Below are 23,586 nucleotides of genomic sequence, written 5' to 3' on the forward strand. Positions count from 1 at the left end.
TCAAGAAACGTGAGATACTTTTTCTTTGGACACATTGTCTTTTGGTCCCTTTTGCAACCTATGGCTGAGGCCGGAATTAGAAGAGCGGTTGAGAGAATGGTTTGGGAGTCAGAAAGACCTTGATTCAAAGCCAGGCTATGCCAACTGCTGAGGCTAGAAAACTGTCCTAAGCTCTTAGCATGTCAGGAGGCTCAGTGGGCCAGTGCAGTCTACAGTCTCTATGTACAGCTCTGTTACAACCAGGCCCGGCCCATTCTAAGTGTTCATAATTATTATGACTTCTTTCTCTCTATATTGTCTACTTTGTGGATTTGGAAACTGAGGTGTGCTGAAAGCTACTTACCAAAAAGTGAAGTCACTCAGTCATGTCTGATTCTTCGTGACCCCATGGACTGCAGCCTGCCTGGCTCCTCCGTCCATGGGATTCTCCAGGCAAGAATACTGGAGTGGGTTGCCATTTCCTTCTCCAGGGGATCTTCCTGACCCAGGGATCGAACCCAGGTCTCCCACATTGCAGGCAGACTCTTTACCGTCTGAGCTGCCAGGGAAATCCCTACTTACCAAAAGAAAGCACTTAAACTGTCTGAAAGAACAGCAATCTAGTAAAACCTACTGAGCTTGGGACTATATATATATATACACACACATATATATATATCACACACACACACACACACACACACACACACACACACACACACTTCCCCGGCGGCTCATCAGTAAAGAACCAGCCTGCCAATGCAGGAGATGAAGGTTTGATCGCTGGGTCAGGAAGATCCCCTGGAAAAGGCAATGGCAACCCATTCCAGTATTCTTGCCTGGGAAATCCCATGGATGGAGGGGCCAGGCAGGCTACAGTCTATGGGGTTGCAAAGAGTCGGACAGGACTGGGCAACTAAAGAACAACACTCTCTCTCTTTATATATATAGGGTAGCTCGAGAACACTTATAAGTTTATTCATCATATTTTCTTTAATTCTAGTCCTCCCCCCCATCACTATTGCAGCTACCCCAGAATCTGGGAATTAATCTGTATTTTCCATCATCTTTGCTGTAGTAAAGTGTATCACAGCTGATCATCTGGGCAAAATGAAATCACTAAGCTAAGATCACTAGGATGAGATTTCCTTAGATGTGACCAAATTTGCTGGGCATGTGACAACATGATAAAATTTTATCCATAGATTACTGTAATAAACTGTTCAGACCAAATTTACAGGGTTAATGTATTTAGATATACTCTATTCTCAGGAGTTGTCCTTGACATAGCAGCCTATATCTTGCTCAAGTTCCATGAGATAGAACCTGACAGTATTAACTGACTCTAGTTTGCTTTTATCTTCAATGACTGAGATTTTTTTTCAAATTTGATCAAATTCCTGATCAAGGACTAACACAGTATTATCTAAGAATAAGTGTATTAATCGGAGGTGCGAAACAAGAAAAGTTCATTTTTAAAAATCCCATTATACCTAGAAATAAGGCAGACAGACAAAACCAAGACAAGTATGACAGTGACTAGTTTTAACCATCCAAAAAGCATGCTAAGATTGGAAAGGGTTTAGAAGTGAGGAAGTCCGGTCTCCAGGAATAGTACCATTGGGAAAAGTGTGTTTCAATTTTCAAACATATACAGTAAAATATCAAACTTTCATTGTCTGTGGTCAGCAAAAAGCTGTAACAGTCTCAAAGAGAATCATAATTTTAAGCTTTGTGTGTCCTGCCTTGAGTCCCTTGTGAGTAGTTAGACCTGGCCTTAAATTCTCCCAGTAAATTTATCTTGTTGGCCTATTTTCACTTCCTGGCATGCACTACTATACACTCTTGCTGTATTTGATCCTATGGTCTCCTCTATTACAATGACAGAAACTACAGAATCATTTCTGTAAAGTCCCAGTACTCATACACAAAAGTTCACAGCAGAACTATTCACAATAGCCATTCTGTGGAAACAACTCAAATGTCCATCAACTACCAAATGAATGTTTTAGAATGTAGTATTTCCATATGATAGAATATCACTCAGTAGTAAAAAAGAATGAAGTGCTAATACAGGCTGTAAACAAAGCTAGTGGAAATGATGGAATTCCAGCTGAGCTATTTAAAATCCTAAAAAAGGATGCTGTTAAAGTGCTGCACTCAGTATGTAAACAGATTTGTCAACACTTGGCAGTGGACAAAGGATAGGAAAAGGTCAGTTTTCATTCCAACTGCAAAGAAGGTAATGCCAAAGAGTGTTCAAACTACCATACAATTGCGCTCATTTCACATACTAACAAGGTTATGCTAAAAACCCTTCAAGCTAGGTTTCAGCAGGAACTGAGAAGTTCTAGATGTAAAAGCTGGGTTTAGAAAAGGCAGAGGAAACAGAGATCAAATTGGCAACATTTGCTGGATCATGGAGAAAGCAAGGGGATTCCAAAAAAAACATCTACTTCTTCTTTACTGACTACCCTAAAGCCTTTGACTGTGTGGATCACAACAAACTGTGGAAAATTCTAAAAGAGATGGGACTACCAAAACACCTTACCTGTCTCCCGAGAAACCTGGATATGGATCAGGAAGCAACAGTTAGAATCAGACATGAACAACTAACTGCAAATTGGGAAAGGAGTATGCAAATTGGCTGCATATTGTCACCCTACTTATTTAACTTCTATGCAGAGTACATCATGTGAAATGCCAGGCTGGATAAAGCTCAAGCTGGAATCAAGATTGCTTGGAGAAATATCAACAACCTCAGATATGCAGATGACACCACTGTAATGGCAGAAAGTAAAGAGGAACTAAAGAGCTTCTCCATGAAGGTGAAAGAGGAGAGTGAAAAAGCTGGCTTGAAACTCAACATTCAAAAAACGAAGATCATGGCATCTGCTCCCATCACTTCATGGCAAATAGAAGGTGATAAAATGGAAACAGGGACAGATTTTATTTTCCTGGGCTCCAGAATCACTGTGGACAGTGACTGCAGTCATGAAATTAAAAGACAGCTGCTCCTCACAAGGAAAGCTATGACAAACCTAGACAGTCTATTATAAAGCAGAGACATTACTTTGCCAACAAAAGGTCTACATAGTCAAAGCTATGGTTTTTCCAGGAGTCATGTATGGATGTGAGAGTTAGACCATAAAGAAGGCTGAGTGTCGAAGAATTAATGCTTTAGAACTGTGGTGCTAGAGAAGCCTCTTGAGAGTCCTCTGGACTGCAAGGAGATCAAATAAGTCAATCCTAAAGGCAATGAACCCTGAATGTTCATTGGAAAGACTGATGCTGATGCTGACACTCCAATACTTTGGCCACCTGATGTGAAGAGCCAATTCATTGGAAAAGATCCTGATGCTGGGAAAGATTGAGGGCAAAAGAAGAGGGAGGCAGAGGATGAGATGGTTGGATAACATCACTGACTCAATGGACAAGAGTTTGAACAAACTCTGGGAGAAAAGGGAGGACAGATGAGCCTGGTATGGTTCAGTCCATGGGGTAGCAAAGAGTCGGACACAACTTAGCAACTGAACTAATCCATGTTCTAATGTAAGATTCCCTTGAAAATATTATGCTACATGAAAGAAGTCAGTTACAAATGACCCCCTATTATATGATTTCATTTATATGAAATGTCCAGAATAAACAAATCCATGCAGACAAAGTCTGCATGTCTAGGGCTGGAGTGTGGTTGTCTTGGAAGAAATGGACAGTGACTGAAATTTGGTATGGGGTTTCTTTTTGGGGTGAGGAAATTGTTGTAAAGTTGGTTATATGATGATGGTTACACAATTCTGTGACTATACTAATAATTAGGGACTTACACACTTTAAGTGGGTTAATTTTATGGTATGTGAATTATATCTTGGTAAAGCTCTTATAAAAAATAAGTTCTAAATTCAAAATTCTACTTCTCATAGAACAAAAGATATTTCCCCAATGAAATCAATGATTTCTCTCCTACTATGGAGAAATCAAGTTTAAGCCACGTACATAAGAGAAATATGGTGTGTACATGTCTACAGAATTAACTATGCAGACAGGTCTAAGGATTTTCAGACAATGAATTTAAAAGAGAGCCCCAAAATAATCCCAGGAAATGTTCAAGTCTGGGTTAACCTAAACAACTTCAATGTTTTCAGTTGAATGGAAAATGACACAAGGGACCACCCACAGAATGGGAGAAAATATTGCAAACAAAGTGACTAACAAGGGATTAACCTCCAAAATATACAAACAGCTCATGTAGCTCTATGTCAATAAACAAACAACCTAATCAAAAAATGGGCAGAAGATCTAAATAGACATTTCTCCAAAGAAGGCATACAGATGACCAAAAGGCACATGAAAAGATGCTCAACATCACTAATTATCAGAGAAATGCAAATCAAAACTACAGCAAGGTTATCACCTCACACTGCTCAGAATGGCCATCATCAAAAGGTCTACAAACAATAAATGTTGGAGAGGACGTGGAGAAAAGGGAACCCTCCTACACTATTGGTGGGAATGTAAATTGGTACAGCCACTATGAAAACCAGTATGGAGATTCCTTAAAAAACTAGAGTTACCATATGATTCAGCAATCCCACTCCTGGTCATATATCCAGAGGAAACTTTAATTCGAAAAGATACATGTGCCCCAATGTTCACTGAAGCACTATTTACAATAGCCAAGACATGGAAATAACCTAAATGTCCACCAACAAGTGAATGGATAAAGAAGATGTGGTACACATATACAGTGGAATACTACTCAGCCATTAAGAATGAAATAATGCCACTTGCAGCAACATGGATGGACCTAGAGATGATCATACAAAGTGAAGTAAGTCAGAGAAAGACAAATACCATATGATATCTCTTACATGTGAAATCTAAAAAAGATGATACAAATGAACTTAAAAAACAGAAATAGAGTTACAGATGCAGAAACCAATAGTTTATAGTTACCAGGGAGGGAAGGGGAGGAGAGGGATAATTGGGACTGATATACTCACATACACAACTTTATATAAAACAGGTAATGGGCAGATTTTTACCATTTGAGCCACCAGGGAAGCCATCATGGAGTGCTACTCAGCAATAAAAAGAAGTGACTACTTACTATATATAAAACAGATAACTAATAAGGACCTACTGTATAGCACAGGGAACTCTATTTATACTCTGGAATGACCTGTATGGTAAAATAATCTAAAAAAGAGTGCACATATGTACATGTGCAACTGATTCATTCTGCTGTACAGAGGAGACTAACACAATATTGTAAATCAACTATACTCCAATCAAAGTTAAAAAGAAGAAAATAAATAGGTTTATTAAAGATTGGGGGCAAAGAACAATAACATATGACATGAGAAAAACAAAGAAGACAGCTGAAAACTGGCCAAAAAATCTGGCAGGGCATAAGAAAAGTCCAAAGTGCATTTATCCATTCCCTTAATGAACACGTATTTCTACACCCAGCACTACAGAGAGAAAGATAAGTGAGACACAGTCCCTGGCCATCCAACAGCTCAGCTTCTAGTGTGTGGGATACTGTTTAGTTTCCTGTAGACAAACCTTATACTACTGGGAAAAAGGGCTGTGAATTATGCTCAGTGTTTAAGCTAAGAATAGAGGTTATTTCTATCCTTGAAACAGTCACTTGGAGTTACTCAGAAACTATAGAAAAAGAATCATATGGATTTACCTATAAACTGTAGTTAGCAGAGTGGTACCAAAAGGTAACCCAGGACTTGAAGATACAGAACTTTAATTATTAACAAAGCAGGGGGAAAAAAGGGGAGGGTTTGATAATCTGCAGAAGTCATCCAAGTATATAATTAATACAAAGCAGGAAACCATTTCTAACTTTGCTACTGGTGGAGAACTGGGCATAGCCAGTTACAATCCAGTACACCAGGAGGTCCTTGGTCTTCTTTCCACATAAGCTCTCCTCCTAGGAGGACCCTGTCCTCTCTCTAGGCTTCCACCTCCTCCAAGCCCATGACCTCACCTCCCCCACCCATAACTTCTCACCTCAATCTAGACTTCTAGCCTCCAGACCTGTCTTTTCCACAGTCTCCTGGATGTCTCCATTAGCCATGGGTACTGTGAGCTTAACCTTGCTACGTACCAAGCCATGCAAGGTTGACAGGTTCATCGTTTATCCTTCCTCTAACATTTCAGGGCCAGAAAAGGAATTAGCTTCCTCATGTAGCATTATACAGGACTGTATTCTTTGCGAACCTGTGCACAAAGGAGCCTGCCAGGCTCCTCTGTCCATGGGATTTCCCAAGCAAGAATGCTGGAGTGGGTTGCCATTTCCTTCAACACATTCAAAATTTATACCTCAATATGTCATTGAGATGAATGTTACACCTGCATTCCTGCTAATATCTTCCCACGTGTTGGTAATATACTTTTGTACTACAACCCAGGAGAGGCCTCAAGTAACAACTAACCTTTGCATCTAACAACTTAGAAAGCAAAAATCCAACAGTAATCATTGTAGAAGCCAAACTTCCTGTCTTTGGTGCACATGTTTCAAGAGTCAATCAGCTAACAACAATTAAGAACTCCATATAGCAAATTAATTTTGTCAAGTTCTTGGTGGAATTTCTTTTTGCTGGTTTGATTGCAAAGCCAGGTCACTCCCATTGGGATGTTCTGTAAAAGCCCTCATGTAATTATCGAGTCTTATGGGAGATAATTCAATACCTATCTTAGAATTTTCCAGACTAAATCATTTTGGTCTCTGGGGTTGTAGGACTTCCCTGGAGAAAATCAGAAGTTACTTTTGTGAGAAAAATCCAGGCTCTGTTTGCAGAGACATGAGTACAGACCTGTAGTTCTTACCAAAGTGAGTTCCACAGAACACTACAACTGGGCTGATGTCAAGGATGTGTAACCAACACTGGGTTTAAACAAAGATAATCATGTTTCTTTACTTCTTTCATCCAACAATGAGAGAGAGACAAATCATTGTTTCCTCTTAGCCCCCTGCCTGCAGGGAACCTGAAACCAAATTTGAAGCTCAATTATATCAACTAAGCTAATCCCTACTATATTCATTGATTTACTGTTTCTACTATAGGAATCTTACTGCTATGTTTTTTTAAAATCTTTTTTGGAAAGTGAATACATAAAAGCAATATAGGAAATTTCCACTTGAATCTCCTGGGGCAAACAACAGTATGCTCAGTACATAGTTCTTTTTCTCTATCCATTGACCTTGGCTGCTTAGTAGCTTTTCTTGTATGTTCTATGGTTTTTGTTTACTTGTCATGTCCCAGTTCCCTAGTGAAAAAATTCATGCTGCCCCATTCCTCGTTCTCTCATCTTCCCTGGCCTCATTCATTCAGTGACCTTCCCATTTCTTCAGCCCTTCTTCACTTGTGTAAGGGATCCTTACTTAAGAACCTGGCCATCTTTCAACAAACTGTTGCACTGTCCTGCCAGTCTCCATGGCTTTAGCTCCCTGCCTACAATCATTTTTCTCCATCATCTCCTCCTCAAAAAGCCCTCACTGCTCAACTGCTTATAGGATAAATACAAACTCCTTTGTCTGACATATAAAACCCTTTCAACAGTGACCTTCAGCTACCATTCCACTATTCTCTTGTTCTTTTCCTCCTGTGCTCTGAACACACATAACTCATGGTCTCAATAGACGGGAAGGCTCATCCTAACTCCTTCTCTCAGCCTGGAAAACTCTGATTCAGACTTTATCTTCACCTTCCTTTGTGAAGGTCTCTCTAGTCCCTCAGACAGAACTGAGCCCTCCGTGCTCCCAGAGCACTTACAATACTGGGTTTTACTTAGTTGTTTACATTTTAAGGTCTTTTTTTTATTATTACATTTTGAGCTCCAAGAGAGTAAGAATCAAGGCTTATCCCTTTTTGTAGTCTTGGCACTTTGAAAAACACATTAAGTATTCACTAACTATCTGGTGAGTTGCGTGGAATGATATCCTTAGGCTTGGAATGTAACTAAAGAAAGTTAATACTACAGTCAGTTCTACTGTAGCACGATGGTCTGGTAATAAAAGATACAAGAAGGATGAGGGTCTTCATGGAGGATCTAAAAGGGAAACTGGCTTGTAAGAACTTCAGCTTTTATCCAGCCTGCTCTAGGAAGACAATAACTATACTGGTAAATCGTGAATAGTGTTATCACTGGAGGGGTCACTTAGGTTCTTCTCTGAGAAGAAGCAATCCTTGCTGTTGTTCAGTCACTTAAGTTGTGTCTGACTCTTTTGTGACCCCATGGACTGTAGCCTGCCAGATTCCTCTGTCCATGGGACTTTCCAGGCAAGAATACTAGAGTGGGTTGCCATTTCCTTCTCCAGGGGATCTTCCCAACCCAAGGACTGAACCAGTGTCTCCTGCGTTGGCAGGCGGGTTCTTTACTGCTGAGCTACCAGGGAAGCCAGAAGCAATCCTTATGCCTATCTAATTTCCCGTGCCAAGGTCTAAGCTTACCAATTTTACTTTTGCTATCATTTCCAAGATATCTAAGACACAAGACCCTAAAATGGAGTGATACCTTCAATCTTTAAAAAACACATATTTCCCACTTAAGCAAAATGAGTATTTGCACCTAAAACTTCATGCTGTTGTCCATCAACAGATGAATGGATAAAGATGTGGCACATACACACACAATGGAATATTACCCAGCCATAAAAAAGAATGAAATAATGCCATTTGCAACACATGGATTATCACACTAGAGATTATCACACTAAATGAAGTCAGACAAAGACTAATATATCACTTATACATGGAATTTAAGAAACAGTACAAATGAACTTATTTACAGAACAGAAACAGACTCACAGACATAGAAACCAAACCTATAGTTACCAAAAGGGAAGAGGGGGAGGGATAAAGTACAGTTTGGGATTAACAGATAGTACCATACATAAAATAAACAACAAGGATTTACTGTATAGCATAGGGGACTATATACAGTATCTTGTGATAACCTATAATGGCAAATAATTGAAAAAAAGTACACACATACACACATACTTGAATTACTTTGCTATACACCTGAAACACAATATTGTAAATCATCTATACTTCAATTTTATTGTTTATTTATTTTTCCATTTACTTTTATTAGTTGGAGGCTAATTACTTTACAATAATCAGCAGACAAATGGATATACTTCAATTTTTTTAAAAAAAGACTAGAATCTAAGTTAAATAGTCTGTTTACAGAGGATTATAATATGCACATTAAAACAATCTTTATTGTGAAAAAGAGAATTTTCTTCAAAACAACCTCAGGCTGCTCCCCAGAAAGGTTGAGGGTCATATTAACACATTTAGTGTAACAAGACAGTTAAAAAGAGGAAGAACTCAGACAAAGGAGGAAATAAATTGTCATTTGACGTCATTCATCCACATCCATGAATGGGATAGGATGAACTGGTCCCCCCCTGAGCTTTGATTAACTCAGGATAAACTGAAGGAACCTTGGGTTACTGGGTTACTTAGTTGGAAACTGAGCCTCTGAATCATGGTGACCCCGCCCCATGCAACTGTCCTCCCAGCCTGAGGCAAGCTTATCAAATGCAGTAGGTATGTCCTTCAGCTTCTCTTGCCATGAAAGATATTGGTGGTTTGACGTATGTGGGAAAACTAGCTCCCTTTGTCTTAAAAGGTTCTGGAGCCCTTTGTTTTGGGGGCTCCAAGAGGCATGAGGCCTCAGTATCATCAAATTTCTCATATACTGCTCTTTCCTGCCCAATCCAACTTATAAAACTGTAAAGACCAGCTATGAGAATCAGAATCTACCAATGATGTCTACTAGACAGTGACCATGCACTGTTACCTTCCTCACCCTTGTTCCTTACCCAGACTTCGTCACCTACAACAGCATTTTCAGAGGTGCTCCTGATTGGGTTTCCCTGGTAGCTCAGATGGTAAAGAATCTGCCTGCAGTGCAGGAGACCCAGGTTCGATTCCTGGGTTAAGATCCCCTGGAGAAGGAAATGGCAACCCACTCCAGTATTCTCGCCTGGAGAATCCCACAGAGAGAGGAGCCCAGTGGGCTACTGTCTATAGGGTCATAAACAGTCCGACAAGACTGAGCGACTAACACTTTCACTTCTCTTGTTCAAAACCAGGCCTCCTCCCGTGTCCTTGTGCCTCTTTCCCTCCGGTCTCTGGGAAAAACTCCCTTCCCCTTTTCTTCTGGCATATTCCTCCAGCATGTGTAAAGTGATTAGGGATCTTTAAGTAGAACAAAATGACCAAATGAACACTGCACAGCACCCTGTGAAATAATCCCAACCACTGATTACAAATATTTGCATATGTAGAGAGTTGGGAGAACGACAGCCAGAGGACAAGGCTGGAAAAAGATTCACTTTTCTCTACATGTCTTTGGATTTCCCATAATGTGCATGAATTACTTACTAAAATAATAAAAGGAATTATATAAACATTTTAGTGTTTACATCTTCTAGAGTTCTACCAAGCTCAGTGTTCTCCTTCTGCCATGTGCACCCTGGGTAGATAAATTTACCCTCAGTCTCAACCACCAGTTGTGAGCTGCTGACTCACAGATCTGTTCTCTCTGGCCCACACCCCTCCTGCAAGCTTCACAGTTTCACTTCTCCCTGTCACACATTTGTCCATGGGTATGTCACCAGAAGGGCTTCCCAGGTGGCTCCTGTATTGTGCCTGCCAATACAGGAGACGAAGGTTCGATCCCTGGATCGGGAAGATCCCCTGGAGAAGGGAATGGCAACCCACTCCAGTATTCTTGCCTGGAGAATTCCATGGATGGGGGGCCTGGCGGGCTACAGTCCATAGGGTCACAAAGAGCCGGACATGACTTAGCAACTCAACAAACAACAACATCACCAGAACCTCAAACTTGATGTCTTCTGCATCCCATTCACCATCTTCCAGTGACTCAACCTTGAGGAAGGCCCTCGGTAAATCCTGCTGAATCGAAGGGCAAACTCTCACTTCATCAGTAGACAGCTCTTCGTGAGTTGTCAGTCCCAGCTGACGATCCTTGTTGTGCCTCAGCCAGAACTGGGGCTCATTTCTTCTCTCCCCAGATCCATCTAACCAGACAGCAACACAGCTCCACCCCTCCCCCAAAATATCCCTCACCCCTTTTCTATTACCTTCCTGTAGGCCCTTATCATCTCTTTCCTGGGCTTCCATGCTGCCTGCCAATATGACTCCTTCTTCCGGGATTGTGCTTTTCAAAGTCCTCACCCCCTCCCGCCCCCATCCACACACAGCTGCCGAGTCATGCCTATAAGTCTAACAGGATCAATCCTGGCTCACCCTGAGGTGGGGGGGGGGCGTGCAGGAGGTCCCTACTCCTCAGCAGCTCATCACATCTTTGTCCGTCCCCACCTGGCCTTGTTGACCTGTCTGGCTTCTTCTCGTACCATTCCCTGCCTTGTTACAGAAAATACACCACAGTTTACAGTTTCCAAACATCCCGTGCTGCTCCCCCCCGACATCTCTGTGCTGGAATGCCCACTCCTGACCCCCTTTAGCTTCATCTTGGCCATCTCCTCACCATCATGTGAGTCTTGCACAAAGACCTAAGGAAGGAACATGGAATAAAGATGTCCTAAGACTGTGAAGATTGAAAACCACCAGATTCTGACCCAGTCATCACGTCATTTTTAAGGGAAAGCAACAGGATTATGATCGCCAGCTAGTTTAATCCAGTGGTGTATGTAACCAATCTTGAATTTCTCTGAATATAACTAACAATCTTATATAACCATTGGAGGAATGAAAAGGATCAAGGGAATACTCACATTTAGGCTACATAATGACTGGCTGCCCAACAACAAAATATATGAAAGGTACTGAGTAGGTACTAGAAGTCCAGATTCCCCTGGCGTCATATAACATCTACTAAACATTTTAATTAACTGTAGACTTCACAGTAAATCTGGTTAGTATTTACCCTCCTTTTAGACTTGGGAACAATCTAATCAATTTGATGTGCAGGCAGCAGAATGACAACGAGGCTTTGTCTTTCACAATGGTTACCTTTTTCATTGCCAGGGCCATACCTAGAATCTCACAGCAAGTCTGAGTTCATTTAGACAGTGCAGAGAAAAATACCTCGGAATTTGACACTACAGATTTAAGTCAGGAGATTGCAGGCTTTCATCTATGCATGAAAAAAAGCAAACTTTGAGTTGGCAATGCCAAAGACACACACACAGTGGAGCAAATTCTCAACATCCAACTGGGCTCAGCCAAAGAGGTAAATCAGAATTATCTGTGGTATGAGGGAGTGACATTATGCAGAAGTGAAACAGTACAGACTGTAGAAGTCACTAGTCACCCAAATTTATGAGAGATGCTATTGAGAAAATTCTGAGTCAGACTTAGCTTCTGCTCAGAGCTTTCACCTTATCTTTGTGGCATAAGCCACAAATCAGAGAATGCTGGGGGGGAGGGTGGAGACAGGCAGGGCTTAGGATTTGGAAAATGAATTTTGAGCATTCTAAATTTATGACAAAGCAATGCTTGAGGCTCATTAAAGATGTTTAAAAAGGGGAAGTATTCTGAAAGGCAAGTAGAAGAAAAGCTTGCAAGAGGCTTTTCTCTATGAAATTAGGTTTTAAGAAGAGTTTTCACCAAAACTACATGTAAGAGGTAACAATGAAAATAAATTCAGCTTCATTTCCATTCATTTATTCATTAATTTATTCAACAAATATTTATTGAATGCTATGTGCAACAACTGGGAGAAATGGAATTCTAAAGACAGAGATAAGATACCCCCAGGACACTTCCTAATTAGCCATTTTCTGTTTTCCAAGGTGACGGTGGGGAGGTGTCATGAATAAGAATAACAGAATTCCGTAACACATCTAGTCAGGGATGGAGATCTTCAAGCCTCCTTCCTTTGCTGTCCTCTGGAGATAAGCCCTTGCTACAGAATAAAGGAACACAAAGTACCCACAGACATATGTCCAAAGGACCCAAGACACTCTCAGTTTTCAATATCCTTCCCCATTTGCTCAAAATGTGTGCTGTATTTGTTCAATTATGCAGCCAATTTGACTAGGGAAATACAGCCAGCTTGGTGGGCAACTAATGACCTCCTGGGTTCTCTCAGAGGAAGGACAGGAAATGGTGAATTACAGGCTCCTTAAGCAACACTGAAGTCAGATCATGAAGACAAAGTCATGGCTCTTTGAAGCTCTTTGAGAAGAAGTGCAAGAAGACAGGAGATGCTAGAGCAAAGAAAACCAGAGGCTACTTTCAGGAGGGGAGCTCAGCAGAGCAGCAGCTCCGGACTTTTTGGTACCAGGGACTGAGTTTGTGGACGATAGTTTTTGCACAGACCAGGGGTACATGGGGGTGGTTTCGGAATGATTCAAGCACTTTTGCTGCCACTGATCTGACAGGAGGTACTGGTCCACGGCCCAGAGGCTGGGGACCCTTGCTATAGACACATTTCTTTGGGATTGGTAAGAAGTAAAGACATGACAAAGCAGAGAAAGAAGGAAGCTCATCCTGACCTTTAGTTGAGGGTTAAGATAACTTACAGAAAGACCGGCACCAACACCAGATTCATTTTGGATTTCTGAGCAGCCCTGGAATATTTTCTTTTTTATTTCTTTCAGAGAACTAACCATTTCATTTTAAGGGAATGGCCTTGGATACCTTATGTGATGCTTTTGAATTGTGGGGCCGGAGAAGACTTTTGAGAATCCTTTGGACAGCAAGGAGATCAAACCAGTCAGTCCTAAAGGAAATCAGTCCTGAATATTCATTGGAAGGACTGATGCTGAAGTTCCAATACTTTGGCCACCTGATGCGAAGAGCTGACTCTCTGGAAAAGACCCTGATGCTAGGAAAGACTGAGGGCAGGAGGAGAAGGGGGCGGCGGAGGATGAGATGCTTAGAAAGTATCACCAACTGAATGGACATGAATTTAAGCAAACTCCAGGAGAAAGCATCACCAACTCAATGGACATGAATTTAAGCAAATTCCGGGAGATAGTGACAGACAGGGAGCCCTGGCATGCTGCAGTCCATGGGGTTGCAAAGAGTCAGACATGACTTAGTGACTGAACAACAACAACAAATTAGATGTCTTTCGGGGTAAAGTGGTTATTTCTGTACCACAGGTAGATGGACAGGTTTATTCATGTGTAGTCCTAAAAATATTCCCTCCAGTATAGGTACCTTCCATGGAATGTGCTACAATTCTGCGTAAATGATACTTATATAAGATGACTCTTCTTTATGCTGGGGCACAAGGCAGAGTTGACAGAATATTCTGAGTCAGAAAATCTGGATCTGGAGTTGGTTCTGCCACTGGCTGTCTGAAATTTAGGTCAAGCCATTTGAACCCCTCTGAACCTACATCTTCTTATTAATCTTCTACATAGCACTTTTAGGAAGATGAAATAACCCAAAATGCATTACAGTGCTCTGAAAATGATGAAATGCTAATTCAAATGATAGTTTTAGTACTCTTCACCAACACTCTTTGGCCTGGTTGTAATGGTATGGAGGGAAGGTGCAGCAGTGATAAAACAGAACTCTTGACCAATGAAATAGAAAGACATAGAGCACAATGGACATTCACGTAGTAGAAAAATATTCTTAGCCCTGGATGACATTGAATTCTCTTTATAATACCAATACCAGCTTTTCTTCCTATTTGACTTTGATTTCCTAAAATAATTAAAGACTTAACATAAATGAATACTAATGATACTCAATACAGTAGAGGGAAAGGTTTTATCAACCATGATATTCACTGTCAGTCTTACATATAAAGCCCCAAATAATGTTGCCATTAAAATCAACAGAATGCTTAGTATTACCTCGTGAATGGTACCTGTGTGATCTCTTCTCTATATTCTTACCTCAGGCTTTTACCAAAAATTTCTGGAGAACCCACTAAATAGTCACACTGTGCTAAGCACGATAGGGGACATTAACATAGATTAAGACACAGTCCTTATTCCAAAGGCATTCACTGTCTCCATTAGAGAGAGGTGGGGTGGGGAGGGTGGTGGTGGGTAGCGGATAAAAAAGCTAACTGCAACAAAGTTCATGGAGAAAGATCCAAGGCATTATGAGGATCTAGACAAACGACAGATTACTTCCAAATGCAGGAACCGATTAGTACAGTGATAACCACTTTACCCCGAAAGACATCTAATTTGTTGTTGTTCAGTCGCTAAGTCATGTCTGACTTTTTGCGACCCCATGGCCTAGACAAACAACAGATTACTTCCAAATGCAGCCCCATCTGCTAGGGGCTCGGTGGGGAAAATCATTCAGAGTAACGGCGTGGAGGATGGCAGCTAGGCTGAGAAGCAAGTTTGAGCTGAATTCTGAAAGTGCATGAAAGCAGGACGCATTCAGAAACAGTAGTTACAATAGCACAGCCAGAATCTAGGTACACAAGATGACGATGGTGTAAAAAACCAGGTCAAGAGAAAATTGTGGAAGGCTGAAAATGTCCAGCTGAGAAGCTAGGTTTTTTAAAAAGATGCAGAAATCCAGTCAAGGAAGAATGCCGTGATGGCTCTTGGCACTGGGAAGATGCACAACTACCTTGAGTATGGAGGAGGTACTGGGGGGTGAGAGAGACCAGAGGCAAGCTGACCAGATAAGGAGCTCTGGCCCCAGGTCAGAGGTACTGAGAGCCACACAGAGGCCTGGGGCAGCAGCGAGCAATGGATGAATGGCAGTTCGCCTTTTCATCTTGATGTGACACAGTCCCCAAGGGCACTTGGTTCTCAGACATACTGTGTTGCCAAGATGAAGAGGTCTTCACGCCTTGGGCTAAACCAAAGACATGAAAGTACTCAAGTCCCACAAATTTGAGCCACTGCTCCTTTAGAGACCTGCCTGGTGGCATCTGTCTAAAGAAGGCACGCTGAGTTAGAAGTGATCACATGCAAAAGCCTTTCTTAAGCAAGGGCCCTGTGATGTCATACACATAACATAAAAGCAAAGTCCAGTGATTCGCATCATCCTGATGCCACACAACATGCCAAACCTTTACATCTTTGTCCTCTGTGGAGTCATGAAAAGAAATTTTTTTTTACTTTATAATTTCTTGTCTTTTCCCATGAACATCTTTTTCAAGTGATGACTGACAGCTAGAATTATCTCACTAATCTGCTAGGATGGTGATCATAAATGATTTCTGTATTTGATGATGGAAAATAAGATGAACTAATTCATCCCCAAATATGACCAGTGAGCCTACTTTCTTAAATGCTTTAAGATACGTAATATGGCCAAACACATGTACAAATTGTATCATCAGAAAATTAAATGACCTACTTTGTTCTTAAACTCTATTCTCAAATATGAGATCAAAGCCTCTAAAATACATGCAGCAAATCAAATACCACCACGAGCATTCATTTATTTAATACCTAATGTATGAATTCTTACTTATGCTATTGCGTTCATTTTCTTCTTTCAGATGACAAAAAAGAGACTCTGTAAATGGAGCTAAACAGATTATTGGAGAAAACAGTTAGACATAGAATGACTCTAAGTGAAGATTCCTGGCACTTTTCTATGTGTGCAAGTGTATGCGCTCTGCATCCCAATGACAAAGCTAGAAAGAAAACTCACCTGTTTTCTTCCTCAAGATCTGCTAGGATTCTCTCTAGCTCCCCTCTTTCCTCACTCTCTAAGGAAATCAAGATCTGGGCAGGACTACGAGGCTGGCTCAGGGGGGAGTCCTGGTTCAAACTTTGGCAGTAATGCTGGATTAACAAATGTTCATCATCTCTGGAAAATAAAATCAAAGGTTTTGGTTTTTTCCCCCCTTATTTTGCTTTAGGGGGCAGGGACTCGGGCGTCTACTTTAAAATTGAAACAGTTATTTGCTCTTAACAATTAATTAGACCCTTTCTCCTGCTTTTAAAGGCATTTGATACTCTTGAGGTTGTGGTTCTACCCTCCTATGGGTGACAGTTCCAAGCGTTTCTTGCTCAGATTTTCCATCGAATCTGGGTGGTCAATTTACATGAGTAAGTCAATGGCTTGAATTTCTTAACCCCACTGAAGCAGGATGGTAACAATAATGAAACTATACATTAAATGACTATTTCATTCAATTATTGTTTAGCTAGAAAAACAAAAATCAGCAGGAAAAAAAAAAGAGCCATTAACACGACTAATTAAAAGAGGACTGAACAACTCATTACTTAGAGCAGCTTAGAACAAAGAGGCCAAAAGCTTGTATTTCGGGAGGCAGCTGCCATCTTTCTTTATATCCAGGGATTCTCTCATACACAGGAGAAATTATTTTCTAAATGCACTGCTTGTAACTCCTGAAAAGCCTGTGTACCTCTGAGTTACAAGAAATTCATCCTGTTCTTAATGAGAGGCTAAAACCCTTTGTTTCTGGCTAGACATTAGTAAGATGATACGTTAACATTTCCCTCTCCACACCTGTTTGATGTCCTTTTCTCATCTCTGACTCTGAGCTGAAAAAATTTCAGATACTTGGGGAAAAAATCCTCCTAATTGACATGATCTTGGTCCATCAAGTCAGATAACTGGTTAGCAAGTTAAAATTAAAATAATGACTGGGTGTTAAAAATAAACATGTAAGTTAAGTCAACCCATCTATCAAACCTCTTCCCCTGACCTGACCCTAAGATTTCATGTTATTCCCAAGCAACACTGAGTCAGAATGGATACTATGCCCTCAGAATAAGCGACAGCTAAATTTTGCTTAAAAATAAGCCAAACGCAGTTTGACCAGCTAATCTGTTAGCCCTCATCCCAAATTCTGAAGGTGTATTGTGAGGACTTCCCATGTTTAATTACAACAGATAGTTATAATTCAACTTCTCTTACTGTTCCCTTGGGCAGTCAATGAATGGCAGCCATTCTTACATAGATACAACTGGAATCACTGTGAATGTACTATAGTTTCTAACATTCAAATCAGTGATCCAAAGAGCCAAATCATTCAGGTTGCTTACATTTAGTTGATTCTTTGTTTATGTATCTTTCTGTCAAAGTAGTTTATATATTAATACTATTAATACTTTCCCCCACAGCTCAGAAAGAGAATGTACCACAGTTATATTCACGGGCAAAGCTTTTTTGTTTAGTATAACTATGAATGGCTGAGTGTTGACTCTATTATCACCTTGATCACCTTTATGTACCAGAGGAGATGACTTATTCTCATGTCTGCTATAACCAGTTATGTATAAATGCTACTTGGGTACTATTTCCTTCAGTCTCATCCTTATACAGGCTGTTTCTCATTTGACTGTGACTGTGGGTTGCCACACCATGTACATGTGATAAATTTACCATTTTCCCTTTGCCTAGATTCTCTGTGACAAAATGGTGAGACATCCGTAACCTAGGAAACTGACACCATCATTGTACCTTGACTAGATTTCATCTCTGTAAGTTGTCTATTCCGTTATCAGTTTGTCCTCCAAACAAGCTTCTCAATCTGCTCCCTCCACCTCAGGCTCTCGGTTCATGGCAGGATTCCTCAATGCTCCTTACGGTCAATACTACCCTTACTCTGTAATGAAACCTCTGTTCCCCTGCCATCGCTGTGTTCTCTGCCACTCTGAGCATCACTCTCTCGCCTTCTTTAAATTGGACAGGCCTGGAGTATCATCCCACTACAAAACTGTGACCTCAACTTGTACTTCCTCTTCTTAAACCCTTCACAAGACTGCCTCAGTTTGTTTAGCTCATGAAGATGCTCAATCAAAAACAAAAAAAGAAAAAAGCTAGCTAGGTTCTCTACAGGAAAATGTCCATCTAGCTACCCCATGGGAATACCAGTGTAGCTATTCCAAGATGATAGTTCTACTGCCCATGGATGGGGCCATCACTTGAAAAATTAACATCCAGTCCCTTTAAAAGTCCCGCAGGTTTGGGCAAAGAGTAAACATTTCATACAGTTTTGGTGTTTGAAACCCTGCAATTTGTGGTAGTACAGCACTGAATGAGGGGAAGGCAAAATGTCTGGGAACATTTGTGCCATAGTTTTGAGGAGCTCATTCTGTGTTGGGTTGTCAAGAGTTAAAGAAAAAAAAGCCAATGAGCGTCTCCCAGAAAGATCCAATGAATATAAATGCTAATTCCTATCTTCTGTGCTACCCTATGTCTAAATCCCTCTAAGCAATTTCATGGTCAGGAACATTTTGTAAAAAGAGACAGGATACTTACATGCTCTCATTAGGAGAGATGCTATCATTTAGATAAGATCCACTGCTGTTTTCCATTTCTGCTAGCCTGATAAAAAACGTAAAAGCTCATTAAAACTTCTGTGACTTCTTAGACTCTATTCAAGACCTAATCGAACATTCCTGAAAACTAAAGGATAAACCATGTCAAGAGGAGAAAGGAATCCTTCATATTTAAAGGATGTGTGTGTTGGCCTAGCTGTTTGAGGTGAGTGGTGGACTCCAGCTAGTTAAGCTGCTTTACATTTATGCTATAAATTACAAGAGAAGTTGCATTCTTTTTTTCTCCACAGGTTGATCTTCCTTTCGCTGAGAAGAGGCCCCTGTTTTCATGGGACAAGCTTCCTTAACAACAAACACACTCCATACCTTCCACTACCCCATGTGTTTTTTAAGACAATGAAAGCTTTCCACTAATGACAGAATGATAATAGCTAGTTAATACATCCCATGGTTGATAAACACGTTGAGCAGTTAAAATATTGCTAAAAGATAATTCACAGCTCTCTACACATTCTACCACCAATTTTTACCTTTAAAAACCTCCTTCACCTCAAACAATAATAATCTTTTTACAACTTGAAAGTTAACCAAACTCTTAGCAGATGTACTTAACAGGCATATTTTACAATTAGCAATTTAGTTCTTAGATATAAAAGTTACCTCGAACACAAAGAATGTGAGACAGAAAGGTCCAAGGATTAGGAAAAGTAATGATTCTCTTCTTTACACCACATTTTGTCAAATACACACAGAAATCTAAGCCAATGCTTTCTTTCATATTCTGCATATAACACAGTATCATTTCTTCATATACTTAATGTCTGGTCTAGCAGTTTTCTAAGAAGGGTAGATGATTTCTAAGTCAACGGATTAAACGTGCTCAGTATATAGAACATAACAAGGCTCTCAAAATGTTTAAAGGCCGAGGTTAGGGCAGATTGTTCTGGACTGAAGCTCTCATTGGTGTTCAAAAACAACATGCAGTTGGAACGGCATGCACGTTAGAGGGCAAGGTGATTAGTAGAAATCAGACAAGATTGGGGAAAAAAGAAAAGATTTGTTTAAAATCATTATAGGTTAGCTTTCCTTGGTTAGTTACTTCAATCAATATTTGCCTGGCATTCAACTAGTCTCATACCTGCTAGCATAATGTTCAATGCGTGAATGAGTATCATCGTGTGAAAGCTGAGGGGACGAGGCAGGCCTATAAGGCAGAAAATGTGATTAGTCACAGATACCACCCATTGATGGAGAAAAACCCACCCCACAGTTCTGTTACATACACGGCCTAGAATGCTTTCAGCCTAAAACTACGAATCAGATACACATCTGCTTGTCTCTATATCTTAGAGAGACCATCAAGTATTGACAATCTAGGTTTGACAGATGATTGGTCATCCTTCTGCTTTTCTCAAAAGCCACAAGGAGGGATTGCAAACTTCTCTGGCAAGTTTTAATGACAGAAAAGGTCAAGGAGACAGTCTCTACCTGACACTCAGTCTTCCTATCCTGTCATGTCTCATCGTTTACAGTTCTGAAATTGTGTTAGCAGTATATGGTTTAAAACTTCACACAGTTTACACCTGTGCCATTTTTAGCTGCCTTCTTATTGAAGGAAAACTGTACATTTGCCTAGTACATTTGCAGTCAATGATTTTAGCTCTGGAGAGGCCACTGCAGTCTGTGACCAAGATTCCACGTATCAAGAAGCCTTGGTCTGTACAATTTTGTAAAGAAGGAATATATCTACCACGTTAGCAGCAGGACTGTACTGCTACTTGGTAGAGTAACACGGAAGGGCCCCAAATTATAATGTGATGCTTTAAAAAAAGAACTACGAACTTCAATAGAATGTCACAGTACCTGGCATATTTCTTATTAGGGATACTGTGTGCTAATGTACAGAGCGAAAAATGAGAGGAGGATTAGCATTCATAGTCTATTTACTTTGTGGGTAAAAAAAAAAAACCCTATGTTTTTGGCTTCATAGATGAACAGTTTGGTAGGGTTGACATGTTTTCACCTTTTCATACCTGATCTATTAATTGTCCTTGAAGTTTTTATAGTATCTTTTAGATTAACTGTAGGAAAAAAAAATCCATCTGTTCTGAAAACCAGTTTGGGCTTGTGCTTTTTTTTGTTTTAACTGGAATCGGACAAAAAGGTCTCTTCCATTTCTCTCCTGACACAGAATGCCCTTAGGTAAAGGCATGAGTCCAAAAGTTGACAGTGATCTATTCAGTAAGGACTAGTTTAGTCCAGTGCCTAAGCAGAATTCAAGAACTTGTTCAGAACACTAAGAAGAATATGTTTTTTCTTACAGTTAAAAAAAAAAGAAAAATGTGTAGTTACCTATGTTTACATAGGAAATATAGTAGAAATCTGTGTTTCTCAAAGAAGACACATAATTATAAAATAGTTATAACACACTACATAACCAGGGAACTGAAATCTTGCCTGAGAGATAAATGTCTTATTTATGAAACCAATGTTGTCAACGTCAATTGTCACCAGACTCAAACTTGGAATCAACTACAAAGATGCTAAAACTGTCATAAGGGAACAAAAGGATGGCAACCCAGTTTACCAGGCAGATCCAAAGATTTTCAGGTAAATCTTCACTCTAGTTTTGGAGATAATCTGCTAATTTGTTAGAACCCTGGAACAGTCCATTATTAGAAAAATGCCAAGGTTTGCTTGGAAATATTCACTGCAGGTCAAGATAACTGAGTACTTGGATTAATTGGTTTATAAGCCCTATCTTCTGGAACAGACCAGTCTTTCGATTATATACGTCTTAGAAGCTAAAAGCCCACCATCAAGGAAAACATATTAGTGTTTCTCCCTTGTAACAGTTGCTACATTGGTAGTGTAGAGAAGAAAAAAACATGAGATCTTAGAGCATAACTGCACTAAGAAAGCTCAGCATGTAAATGCAAAACACTTTAATAAAATCTTAAACAGGATATCTTATGCAAAGCTTTAATTCTTAGCCTTGAGGATATTTCCATGTTATTTTTCTTATTAAAGTATGTAGCACCTAACACAGCATGCTTAAGCACAAGAACTCATAAAAACCAAGAAATCTAAATATATATATATATGTGTGTGTGTATGTGTATATATATATGTGTGTGTGTGTATATATATATACACACACACACACACACTAAAGGAGGTACTTATGAAACCAGAAAATGAGCCAAAAGGGAATACTAGTCAGAGAAGAATCATCTAAAAACCAAGAATTAGTAAAAGTATAAAACCACTTAGTCCAGAAACAAAGATAAATGCAAAGCCTTCTAAGCACTTTTCCAAGGGAAGGTAAGAATACTGTTATCCCTTCTCACTTCCTAAATATAAAGTGATAGATCCCCCAAAGGATTATTCCTGTTATTGTTGATGGCCAATTCCATCCCCTCCACCACCATTTTCTCATTATCTGTGACAACTCCACTAATAAATTTTCAAGGCAGAAGAGCTAAAAGAATATGGTTTGACCGTCTCACTTGTGGACAAACAATATAAAAGGTTTATGCCAGGTTTACTTTCAACTAAGGTGACAAATCCAGGTAAATAAGGGGTTTTTTCCTAAGGAAAAAAAAGATTTGTATCTCAGTAAATTTTCAAATTCTATGATCCATCCTGAATGGACTAAATGCTGTCATTGTCACAGGATTTGTTAATATCGAATAGAATTCTTGCAAGACAAAGCACTCTAGGAGCTGACTCTTCTGCCTGAAGAAAATAGCTTTACAATTTATTTTCTAAATTATTTACCACCCCATGAATAAAGACTTTAATAAAATTACACATATTACAGGGACTTCAGTCTGCTGGGTTTGTTTTCTTCCTCAAAATTAGAATTTCCCACTATTTCTGAATAATCCAGCATACTTTTTATGGGAAGGCAAAGTGGGGGCAGGTTTCAGTTGCTAGAGAATATATTTTTTAAAAAGAATGTTTTCAGAAAGACAAACACCCTCTACTTAAAATAAGCTACATTAAACTGACTCCCTGAATGCTTCTCATTAGCTTATGGATAGAATAAACTTCCTCTCTAGTTAGTTATTCTTTATTATGCTCTGCTGCTACCTCTGTCTATGTGCTTTAAAAAATTAACCTTTGGCATATTTGTCTTTTGGATTTTTAAGTTGGTTAGAACTTATTCCAACACAGAGAAAATCCATTTGCTTATCAGGATCTAATCCAGCTGAGAATTTCAGTGTATTATTTTTTAAAAGTTCTTTATTTATGAAAGGTGTTACTTTCTGTAAACATATAGACTACCTGGGATAGGGAAAATAATTACCAATAGCAAGGAACATAGCTGAACCTAAATAACTCCCCAAGTTGTTTAAGCATAATTAGTAAAGAAATCAAGTATAGTA

At 39.8% G+C, this 23,586-nt stretch overlaps 1 protein-coding gene across 9 annotated transcripts in view; it reads right to left on the reverse strand.

The window, feature by feature from the left end:
- DMD (dystrophin) overlaps positions 1–23,586 on the reverse strand; it is a 2,261,655-nt gene that overhangs the window by 43,725 nt on the left and 2,194,344 nt on the right. For 8 of the 9 annotated variants that reach the window (XM_070462101.1, XM_070462102.1, XM_070462105.1 and 5 more), the window contains 3 exons: positions 20,334–20,399; positions 19,176–19,241; positions 16,593–16,751 (listed from right to left, as the gene is read on the reverse strand). The exons of the other annotated variant lie outside the window; for it this stretch is intronic. In XM_070462101.1, the coding sequence (XP_070318202.1) occupies positions 16,593–16,751; positions 19,176–19,241; positions 20,334–20,399 (291 nt within the window). The remainder of the gene's footprint in view (positions 1–16,592; positions 16,752–19,175; positions 19,242–20,333; positions 20,400–23,586) is intronic. 9 annotated transcript variants of the gene reach the window in all.

The sequence above is a fragment of the Odocoileus virginianus genome, chromosome X, assembly GCF_023699985.2.
Source record: "Odocoileus virginianus isolate 20LAN1187 ecotype Illinois chromosome X, Ovbor_1.2, whole genome shotgun sequence".
In the NCBI taxonomy this organism is placed as follows: Eukaryota; Metazoa; Chordata; class Mammalia; order Artiodactyla; family Cervidae; genus Odocoileus; species Odocoileus virginianus.